The following is a 12477-nucleotide window of genomic DNA, read 5'->3' as shown; positions in this document are numbered from 1 at the left end:
ATTTTTAATTTGTAAATCTGTGCCTGGTCTGCTGGGAACAGACTACACAGATGACCATATCTCTTACGTCATCACTGAGAGCTAGTCATACATACACACACCATGTACTCTGGTCCCAGTTCTCAACGATGACGTAATGTTGTAACTGGTCCCAGCAAACCAGGCACAGACTTACGGTTGAAAAAAACTTGGCTTCACTTTTTGGAACCAAGTAACCACGGTATACTGCTAATCAAATTACAACTACAGATTTCGGAAGTATTTTAGATCATGTATATTTCAACAAATTTGAAAGTATTATTACAGAAATTGAAGTTAGAGACACATATTACTCTGATCATGATTTAGTATTAATATCACTATAGTACAAAATGAAATACATTTAAAACAATTGACAATTTACAATAAGTAATAAAATAATTATACTGTATAATATATTTTAATTCAGTTTATATACCTTTTCTTTTTCATCACATATCAATGATTCATTTTTCTGTAAAAAAGTAGTTAGGTAGCAAATAGTTACACGTAATGATTATACATTTCAAATGTTCCTTCACAGAGATACTGAGATGTGATACTTTCCAGCGGTCGAAAGTACTTGCGCGCTCTGCTTGCGCACTAGTAGGCCATTTATGGCCTACTAGTGTGCAACAAGCAAGTATGCACTCGGCAGAGTGCAGTTCTAGTTGTAACTAGAACAACTACATACAGTCTGTGCCTGGTTTTCTGGGACTAGTTACAAGTTACAAGTTACAACATTACGTCATATACACACCATGTACTCTGGTCCCAGTTCACAACGATGACGTAATGTTGTAACTGGTCCCAGCAAACCAGGCACAAACCTACGGTTGAAAAAAACTTGGCTTCACTTTTTGGAACCAAGTAACCACAGTATACTGCTAATCAAATTACAACTACATACTCTGTATGTAGTTGTAATTGTAGTTGTAATTTGAGTGCATACTTGCTTGTTGCACACTAGTAGGCCATAAATGGCCTACTAGTGCGCAAGCAGAGCGCGCAAGTACTTTCGACCGCTGGAAACTATCACATCTCAGTATCTCTGTGAAGGAACGTTTGAAATGTATAATCATTACGTGTAACTATTTGCTACCTAACTACTTTTTTACAGAAAAATGAATCATTGATATGTGATGAAAAAAAAGGTATATAAACTGAATTAAAATATATTATACAGTATAATTATTTTATTACTTATTGTAAATTGTCAATTGTTTTAAATGTATTTCATTTTGTACTATAGTGATATTAATACTAAATCATGATCAGAGTAATATGTGTCTCTAACTTCAATTTCTGTAATAATACTTTCAAATTTGTTGAAATATACATGATCTAAAATACTTCCGAAATCTGTAGTTGGATTTATATCTCAGTGATGACGTAAGAGAAATGGTCATCTGTGTAATCTGGTCCCACCAGATACCACATTACGTCATCGTTGAGAGCTGGGACCAGAGTACACGGTGTGTATATGTATGACTAGCTCTCAGTGATGACGTAAGAGATATGGTCATCTGTGTAGTCTGGTCCCAGCAGACCAGGCACAGATTTACAAATTACAAATCACATTACAACTACATACAGAGTATGTAGTTGTAATTTGATTAGCAGTATACTGTGGTTACTTGGTTCCAAAAAGTGAAGCCAAGTTTTTTTCAACCGTAAGTCTGTGCCTGGTTTGCTGGGACCAGTTACAACATTACGTCATCGTTGAGAACTGGGACCAGAGTACATGGTGTGTATATGACGTAATGTTGTAACTTGTAACTTGTAACTAGTCCCAGCAAACCAGGCACAGACTTACGGTTGAAGAAAACTTGGCTTCACTTCGAAGAGACCAAGCGAAATGATTACTTGCGCGCTCTGCTTGCGCAAGTAATTACAAATCACATTACAACTACATACAGAGTATGTAGTTGTAATTTGATTAGCAGTATACTGTGGTTACTTGGTTCCAAAAAGTGAAGCCAAGTTTTTTTCAACTGTAGGTTTGTGCCTGGTTTGCTGGGACCAGTTACAACATTACGTCATCGTTGTGAACTGGGACCAGAGTACATGGTGTGTATATGACGTAATGTTGTAACTTGTAACTTGTAACTAGTCCCAGCAAACCAGGCACGGACTGTATGTAGTTGTTCTAGTTACAACTACATACAGAGTATGTAGTTGTAATTTGATTAGCAGTATACTGTGGTTACTTGGTTCCAAAAAGTGAAGCCAAGTTTTCTTCAACGGTAAATCTGTGCCTGGTTTGCTGGGACCAGTTACAACATTACGTCATCCTTGAGAGAGTACATGGTGTGTATATGACGTAATGTTGTAACTTGTAACTTGTAACTTGTAACATTACGTCATATACACACCATGTACTCTCTCAAGGATGACGTAATGTTGTAACTAGTCCCAGCAAACCAGGCACAGATTTACCGTTGAAGATAACTTGGCTTCACTTCGAAGAGACCAAGCGAAACGATTACTTGCGCGCTCTGCTTGCGCAAGTAATTACTTGCGCAAGCAGAGCGCGCAAGTAATCATTTCGCTTGGTCTCTTCGAAGTGAAGCCAAGTTTTCTTCAACCGTAAGTCTGTGCCTGGTTTGCTGGGACTAGTTACAAGTTACAAGTTACAACATTACGTCATATACACACCATGTACTCTCTCAAGGATGACGTAATGTTGTAACTGGTCCCAGCAAACCAGGCACAGACTTACGGTTGAAAAAAACTTGGCTTCACTTTTTGGAACCAAGTAACCACAGTATACTGCTAATCAAATTACAACTACATACTCTGTATGTAGTTGTAATGTGATTTGTAATTTGTAAATCTGTGCCTGGTCTGCTGGGACCAGACTACACAGATGACCATATCTCTTACGTCATCACTGAGAGCTAGTTACAACATTACGTCATCGCTGAGAACTGGGACCAGTATGTAACTGGTCCCAGTTCTCAGCGATGACGTAATGTTGTAACTGGTCCCAGCAAACCAGGCACAGACTTACGGTTGAAAAAAACTTGGCTTCACTTTTTGGAACCAAGTAACCACAGTATACTGCTAATCAAATTACAACTACATACTCTGTATGTAGTTGTAATGTGATTTGTAATTTGTAAATCTGTGCCTGGTCTGCTGGGACCAGACTACACAGATGACCATATCTCTTACGTCATCACTGAGAGCTAGTCATACATATACACACCATGTACTCTGGTCCCAGTTCTCAACGATGACGTAATGTTGTAACTGGTCCCAGCAAACCAGGCACAGACTTACGGTTGAAAAAAACTTGGCTTCACTTTTTGGAACCAAGTAACCACAGTATACTGCTAATCAAATTACAACTACATACTCTGTATGTAGTTGTAATGTGATTTGTAATTTGTAAATCTGTGCCTGGTCTGCTGGGACCAGACTACACAGATGACCATATCTCTTACGTCATCACTGAGAGCTAGTCATACATATACACACCGTGTACTCTGGTCCCAGCTCTCAACGATGACGTAATGTGGTATCTGGTGGGACCAGATTACACAGATGACCATTTCTCTTACGTCATCACTGAGATACAAATCCAACTACAGATTTCGGAAGTATTTTAGATCATGTATATTTCAACAAATTTGAAAGTATTATTACAGAAATTGAAGTTAGAGACACATATTACTCTGATCATGATTTAGTATTAATATCACTATAGTACAAAATGAAATACATTTAAAACAATTGACAATTTACAATAAGTAATAAAATAATTATACTGTATAATATATTTTAATTCAGTTTATATACCTTTTTTTTCATCACATATCAATGATTCATTTTTCTGTAAAAAAGTAGTTAGGTAGCAAATAGTTACACGTAATGATTATACATTTCAAACGTTCCTTCACAGAGATACTGAGATGTGATAGTTTCCAGCGGTCGAAAGTACTTGCGCGCTCTGCTTGCGCACTAGTAGGCCATTTATGGCCTACTAGTGTGCAACAAGCAAGTATGCACTCGGCAGAGTGCAGTTCTAGTTTTAGTTGTGTTGTGTGAGTGGTGACCACTGCGGTGTGACGTCATGTTGTAGTTTTAGATGTGTTGTGTGAGTGGTGACCACCGTTGTGTGATGTCATGTTGTAGTTTTAGATGTGTTGTGTGAGTGGTGACCACCACGGTGTGACGTCATGTTGTAGTTTTAGATGTGTTGTGTGAGCGGTGACCACCACGGTGTGACGTCATGTTGTAGTTTTAGATGTGTTGTGTGAGTGGTGACCACCGTGGCATGACATCATGCATGACGTCATGTTGTAGTTTTTGGTGGTTTTTACCTCTTCAACGAAAACTGGACTATGAATAGGCCTCAACAGGTTTGTTGCAGGCAGCTGCCGATCATTAAAACATGAATATGTTTTAATTCCAGCACACATTCTTCTCCCTTTGTGTTTGCAGAAATCACTGCTCTCCAGTTCCAGGCCGTCCTTGACCGACCTGTCAAAGTCTACTGAGAGTCCACCCAAAGTGATGCTGCTCAATTCAGGGTGAGCCTTTTGTAGATGTTGTCGGTTTCGATGTTTTTGGTTAACACACTGAGCGGCCAAGATGGAGATCTCCACCCTATCAAATAATTACGCCCATCGCCCATGTAGGACGGAGATTAATCAAAAGACGGAACATTAATCGTTTCATAACAGATCGCACCAGACTGCAGCCTGGAAGTGTCTATTGAGCAACATTTAATGTAATTTCCGGTTGGGACGTCATCCAAAGTGTTTCCACTCCGTTTTAATGAATGGGATCAAAAACCTTAAAACGTGAATAACTCTTAATCTAGATCAATGATTTCATTTCTAACCAAAGATTGTGTTTTTGACGGCCCATCGCGGTCCGGTCGCTAGTTGCGTTAGAAGTAATCATACCTCTGTTGGTTGTCGATCCTACAAAGGGTCTTTTGGCTACATGCTATTATATCTAGCACTATCCAAGATGGTGCCGTGCCACCTTGAAATGGGCTCTGAAGCTACAAATCGCTGGCCGCATTGATTTAATGGTTCCACATGGCACTGGGCATTAAGAGTGTTAATTGGCCAGCCCTGAGCAGTATGCTTGGGCCATGGGTGCATGTGTATCCTCTGTCGAGCATAATTTATGCTTTAGCAGAAAAGTGTTGCGAGTCGTGAAATGTCGTTGAAATACACCACTCAACGTTATTTGTGTACCCACCTCAATCTCTTAAAGGGTAAGACCACTTTTTTTGAGGTTTGGGTTGAGTAGTTAATTTGCCATGATGCAACTCCAAATGTGGACAAGAAATAAAAAATAACTGCTCCAATGATTAGAAATTGATAATTCAAAATATGCTCCTCATTGACTTACATTGTAGCTAAAACAGCTCTCAAAGTCACTCTTTTAGTTCGTAAACAAACACAAACAATGTTGATTCAGACAATATAGAGCATCACCAAAACTCATGTAGTTTTATTTTTTCATAAAAATGTTATCTTCCTGTTGATTTGTCCATTTTATTGGGATCCGTAGATCCGGATCCAGATCTTCAAATAGTAAAATCAACAGGAATCTAACATTTTTATGAAAAAATAAAACTACATGAGTTTTGGTGATGCTCTATATTGTCTGAATCAACTTTGTTTGTGTTTGTTTACGTACTAAAAGAGTGACTTTGAGAGCTGTTTTAGCTACAATGTAAGTCAATGAGGAGCATATTTTGAATTATCAATTTCTAATCACTGGAGCAGTCATTTTTCATTTCTTGTCCACATTTGGAGTTGCATCATGGCAAAATAACTACACAACCCAAACCGCTCAGGGGTAGAGTGCCTGGATGGGAACCGCAAGGTTGCCAGTTCGAACCCGGGCTCCCCCAGAGTTACTGTTGAAGTGTCCTTGAGCAAGACACTGAACCCCTAATTGCTCCCGATGTGCTAGTTGGTGCCTTGCATGGTTTCCGCTGCCATCGGTGTATGAATGGGTGAATGTAATGCACAATCTATGTAAAGCGCCTTGGATAAAGGCGCTATATAAATGCACCATTTACCATTTACCATTTACATCAAAAAAAGTGGTCTTACCCTTTAACAGCAGCGCGACTGCTTTTTGCACAGCTTTCACGTGGTACATAACACCAAATGAAAGCTATAAATCAAGGTTGCATCCCTGGATGGCTGGATGCAGGCCTCAGCATAGAGTAGATCTGATGGTCCCAGATTTAGCCTTACATTTAAGCCTGGTTTATACTTCATCATATGACAGTGTCATCAGGTTGTGAAAATAGCCAATCTACGAGTTCACAATGTGTGTTACCAGGTTGAGAGCTTGTAGATGGGCTACTTTCAATGTTAAAGCACAGCGGCACAGGGTTTCCTCGTCATGAATCCACGGGTCCGCCTGCAGTTCACGCTCTAACCACTACTTTGTTGTGAAGTTGAAAGACTTCCTGATGTGTCAGGAACAGTGGTTCTACCTCTGTGAGGTACAATTCTCTTCACACAAGGCAGTGAAGGCACCCCCCCAAACTGCAGCGCTCTCTACAGGCAGGCTGCATGTTTGACTTACAGAGTGTTTGCTTGGAGGAAAATGGAAGGAGATGAAGTCAGGCAGGGACGAGTGAGGAGGAGAGGGAGGAGATCATGTTGGATTTATGTAACTCTGGGGTTAATGAGTGATGCAAAGAAGGCTATTTAAGGAGAATGCCTTTGATCATCAACAGCCTGATCTTCAACATATAGACTTTACATGCTCTTAGAGCACCGGCCTGCTCCATCCGACTACATGCAGTGAAGAAAGCCTGAAAGAACTGAATCATCTAATGTCAATTTCAGATGTCTGTTTAAGCCTCGGGCAGCTTTAGCATAACAGGCTAGACTTGGCTGCAAGGAACACGCCTTCCTTTCAATAAGGTCTAGCCAGGAAGTATTTGATCCATAATAATAGAAATGTTGCCAAATTATATTACAACCAATCATGGAGTAGTAATGTAGGAGCAGTGGTTGGTGAGTGGTTTCCATAACGTTTTCCCCCCTTTTCAATATTTATCCAAGTATGGTAGGTGTGCTTGCAGTGTACATATTTTGCACAAACCTTTCAATAATGCATTCGTTTTGTTATAGGGCTAACAACGATTTCTCTCAATCAGAAAAAGATAGATCTGTGCTGTGCATGCCCTCTCTTCAATGCAAATGCGGCACATCTGAACTTCATTTTGATTGGGATTTGAAGTGGTCAAACAAACCATACATCACTTTGTGCAGTGCAGTGTTTTCAGAGAAGCAATGTATAAAGAGAGAAGACATTTGAATGGGTGGATGCAGTATGTGTAGTAAATTTTTCAACAGACTGTATTAATATTATTGATCGACTTGAAGCTTCTTTCGTACTATATTATAGAACCAATAAATAAAGCTACAATGTGAGATTTATGTTCTTTCCTGAAAGAGAGGTAGTTGCAACTGTAATGGTTCAAAATTCAACACACCAAACCGACGACGGCATTGATACTGTATGTGTTGGAAAGTATCTGTGGCCAAATGGCTGCTGTAGTGTGTGCGGTTCTGTACACGGCGTGAGGCGTCACTCGACGACCAAGCAAGCTTAGTTGGTTTTCGACCGCCAATAGCCGACCAGAGAGCTCTGGCACCCCGCTGCTGTTAAGCCTTGCATGCAGGGAGTGTGGGTGGCCTTCCAAAAATGCAATGTGGATGTAGTGCTTGGCGGTAAATTTATTTTATCTCGATGCAGCGCATGTAGACTCTCGTGTGTGTGTGTGTGTGTGGCGCGCTCATCTCATTCAAACACCAGAAGATGGGAAGTGCAAGCATAATGTGCCAGCTATTCACCATCAGGTTTTATCTGAAAGCAAATAAATTAAATGTTAACAGTTGCGCTGTATATTTGGCTTTGTCAGGGCCAAATCCAACTAAATGTTATAAATTGACCATGTTATCAATTGAAAATGATGATTATGATAAAGTTTAATTACTTTGTGGAGCACAAAGCTCGTGCCTAAGTGACAGGCCGCTGTGCCAATTTTTTCTAATCATTCTAGCTGTTGATAATGTTTATTAGTTGAAGAAAACTGTCATGATGGCTGTGCTTCCACTGCAGATACACACTGTTTATCCTTTTTTAATTAAATAAGACCAATATGATACACCAAAATACTCTGAATACAGTTTAGTTAATGTATAGCATTGTGCCTCTGTCCTGTAAGCCACTGCTGTGCAGTGGTCGTCATGTTATGATTTCTCAAACAATTTAAGCTTGCACAATGTCAAGCCATATTTCTAGCACCATAATGTCTACCATACAGACTGTCTGTGTGGTGTGGAGAGAGGCTCATTCAGCAACGTTTGCACACCTTTCAATGGACCAATCTCCCGACATTATTCAACCTATAGGCTGTAGTAGTCTGGTAAGGTTAATAATTGTACATGATTAAATGAATACTCAAAAGTGTGCAAGAAATGCAAAAAGCCAAGCTCTTGGAGCATTTGCTCAAGTGTCTTTCTTTGCAGACCATTGGACAGCCTGATAGTAGGAGCTCAGCAGTACTGAAATCGTGACTGTTTCATAAGGACTGCCATCCATCACTCTGACCACCCCTGTACCAACTGAGACCTCCCCCAGTCGCCAGCATAGATGCTATTAGCACCGACTTGTCCACGGAACGTTTTGCTGTGAAAGCTGTTATTTTATTGTCGAGATTAATTTTCCTGCAGCAGTTATTTCATTATGAACAGTCCTGTTGGCACAATTTTACATCTCTTCAGTTAATATTGTTGTTGGAAAAAGGTCAACTTTTCAAAATGCAAACGATACATTTTGAAACCCACATCTGAGATCTATCATAATTATGAGGGTTACTTTCTCCTTTCAGTTTTGAGAATGTCCATAAGAGATCTTACTTAGTTTTGAAGATATTGACCAATGAACTTAAAAGGGCTTGGCTCAGCACATGCACTATAGTCAGCAATTGTTGGGCCAATGATCACAAAAAATGCAGGATAAGTACCTGAAACATACCCTCAAAGTGGTCACAACGAATGCAAAACAAATGGGTTTGTCAGAACACAAATCAGACTATAAATAAATAAAACATACAGGATATGTTTCATAACATAGAACCATTTGTGTAAGATTATTTAGAAATCATTGAATAGTTTTGATCAGTTCCTGGCACAATTGTGGATGTAAATCGATGACAATGTTTTGTCCAGACATCACCAAACTATGTTTTAGCTGCTGAAACATGTTGAACAAATTGAACAGTAGTAGTGGTGACAGTGTTGCCAAGGAAGTGGCTTCGATCATATTTGGTGAGCATCGGTCTAATCATGATAAAATGCATGCTAAGGGTCTAGAAACTATATATTTAAATATAGTGTGTGTTTGTGTGTGTGTGTGTGTGTGTGTGTGTGTGTGTGTGTGTGTGTGTGTGTGTGTGTGTGTGTGTGTGTGTGTGTCTGATGACTGAAAGGCTGGTGGAGGATGACTGCATGCACAGATGCGACCAAGCCACTGGAGTCGAACTTCAGCTGAAAGCAGTCCTGGAGGAGCCAGAGGAGATGAAGGGGAGAGGACTGCAGGAGGAGCCAGAGAAGATGAAGGGGAGAGGTCTGCAGGAGGAGCCAGAGGAGATGAAGGGGACAGGGCTGCAGGAGGAGCCAGAGGAGATGAAGGGGAGAGGTCTGCAGCCACATGACCCAGAGGAGATGAAGGGGACAGGGCTGCAGGAGGAGCCAGAGGAGATGAAGGGGAGAGGTCTGCAGCCACATGACCCAGAGGAGATGAAGGGGAGAGGTCTGCAGCCACAAGAGCCAGAGGAGATGAAGGGGAGAGGTCTGCAGGAGGAGCCAGAGGAGATGAAGGGGAGAGGTCTTCAGGAGGAACCAGAGCAGATGAAGGGGAGAGGTCTGCAGCCACATGACCCAGAGGAGATGAAGGGGAGAGGTCTGCAGCCACATGACCCAGAGGAGATGAAGGGGAGAGGTCTGCAGGAGGAGCCAGAGGAGATGAAGGGGAGAGGTCTGCAGGAGGAGCCAGAGGAGATGAAGGGGAGAGGTCTTCAGGAGGAACCAGAGCAGATGAAGGGGAGAGGTCTGCAGCCACAGGAGCCAGAGGAGATGAAGGGGAGAGGGCTACAGGAGGAACCAGAGCAGATGAAGGGGAGAGATCTGCAACCACAGGAGCCAGAGGAGATGAAGGGGAGAGGTCTGCAGCCACAGGAGCCAGAGGAGATGAAGGGGAGAGGGCTACAGGAGGAACCAGAGCAGATGAAGGGGAGAGGGCTGCAGCAAAGGAGCAATGAACAAGCCAGCGAAGGGGAACGGTACGGTGTGAATGGTGAGCGAGATGCCGCCAGTATTGCTGAGATGACTTCAGGTCAAAAAGGATCACAGTCACGGGAGCGACTTCAGCCTCTGCATGTGGAAAATGTGGACGACGGCAAAAGGTCAGTATCGTGTGTCTCTTTCATAGTGTAAATCTCATGACGCCACTTCTGACCAGCTTCCCTCCGTTCACTCGCAGGGTGTGAGCAGAATGGATAAGCGCCGCTTAGCGCAACATTTTATTGATCTCAGGATCTGCAGAAATCCTTTAATCGGTCAGAGAAGCTGCACTATGCCCTTTTTGTTGATGTTGTGAAGAACTTGCTGCCCCCTCTTTTACCTCCCCCTAACATGCTGTAATATATCAAGGTCTGACAAAGTAACTGCTTGCTGTCAGAAATCTGTCTTTGCTGTATGTTATTTCTATAGAGCAGGGTATTTTCCTAGAGCAGGGTTTCTCCACCTGGGGATGGAGACCCCTCGGGGGGATTGCCAAATTATTTTGGGGGGTCCCCAGATTATTACAAAGAAAGAAGAAATTAAGAGTTTACATGGTACACATAGTAGGCCTAAACTTTCATTTCTTACATGCATAAACTTTCCTTAATGATTATATCTGTTTTCAGTATTTATTTTTCTCTATTATTAAGGATATTGTAGTGGTCAATTTGTATTGGGGTTTGGGAGGTCGCAAGACATGGCCAAAGCATTCCCCAGCCAAAAACAAGAGCCCCTGCCCTAGACTATTGTATGTAAATGTGGTTCTAATCTCAGGCATCCATTTGTGCTGTTTGCTATTCAAATGTGATGGATGTTTTTGTGAATACGGGGGGGCATTGCATAGAGGGGGTTTCTTTTGTCTATAAACTCTTGTGTCACACCACAGCAAATAATTAAATTGTTTTTGAAAGCAGCCTGGCAGCATGTATTGGAATATAAACCAATTGCGACATGCACCCGTCCCTTCACATCATTAAGACGCAATGTTTATTTTTCCTGATAGAATAACAAATGTATTATTTCAATCTTGTATCTTAACTGCCTCCTGTTTTTTCAGCACGATGGATGTGTCGGCTGCAGTGGATACTGACTGCAGACTGCCAAACAACTCTGTGCACTCTGCCCCACTGGAGATGTGCAACACTATGGTGTGTACACACACACACACACACACACACACACACACACACACACACACACACACACACACACACACACACACACACACACACACAGTTTTGAGTTTGGGTAGCATGTGCAGATCTGCGGGTATCACACGCAGATCAAAACACGTGCACTGTGCCCTCTTTTTGGAAATTCAGAATATGTTCACCCTAACTCTCACACACAATTTACAATTTAGGCATTTAGCAGACGCTCTTAATCCAGAGCGATTTACATTAAGCAAGAACAAAAAAGCATGGGAATACATCACATAAAAAGCATTTATCATGAAACATGCGTCAGCTAAGAAAGTAACAGTGGAATATAATATAATATAATAAGAAAGTAACAGTGGAATATAATATAATATAATGAAACTATAGGCTACATATAAACTATACATACTATACTATTATGTACTATGACGTGCTATGACTACATACAATGCAATTATAGTGCTGTCTACATAACATGCTATAAGTCTACAGAAATGCTATCTAAGGGGGTAGGGTAAGGGCTATGGGCCATGATGGAGTCTGAAAAGGTGGGTTTTCAGACTACGGCGGAATATTGGGGGTGATGCTGCAGTTCTGACTGCAATGGGAAGTGCATTCCACAGTTTTAGACACACACACACACACACACACACACACACACACACACACACACACACACACACACACACACACACACACACACACACACACACAGTCAAAAGTTCAATATGATGGATAGAAATGGCAATTTTGCACTGCATGGTATTACCAACTGGACTTGCCACACGTTATATTTTCCATTGGACAAAAGTTGTACCAGGTACTTTATTTGGTATTGCCTGAGGCAATGCCAACAGGTGACGTGAAAACACATGCGCGTGACGACATCATCATACCCGGAAGTGTCAAACAACTTTCCAGCCTTGACAGCCCATACATCCAAACGGAAAAGTTCT

The 12477-nt window shown here is 41.4% G+C and overlaps 1 protein-coding gene across 1 annotated transcript in view; it reads left to right on the top strand.

Moving 5' to 3' along the window:
- kif16bb (kinesin family member 16Bb) overlaps positions 1-12477 on the top strand; it is a gene marked incomplete at its 3' end in the record, with an annotated part of 49090 nt that overhangs the window by 21418 nt on the left and 15195 nt on the right. Inside the window, exons 16-19 of the mRNA XM_080782909.1 lie at positions 4468-4556; positions 9509-10128; positions 10186-10483; positions 11419-11509. Of these exons, the coding sequence (XP_080639035.1) occupies positions 4468-4556; positions 9509-10128; positions 10186-10483; positions 11419-11509 (1098 nt within the window). The remainder of the gene's footprint in view (positions 1-4467; positions 4557-9508; positions 10129-10185; positions 10484-11418; positions 11510-12477) is intronic.

This window comes from Protomyctophum bolini (assembly GCF_963924005.1).
Source record: "Protomyctophum bolini genome assembly, chromosome: 14".
NCBI classification, from domain to species: domain Eukaryota; kingdom Metazoa; phylum Chordata; class Actinopteri; order Myctophiformes; family Myctophidae; genus Protomyctophum; species Protomyctophum bolini.
This window is presented reverse-complemented; position numbering and strand designations above follow the sequence as displayed.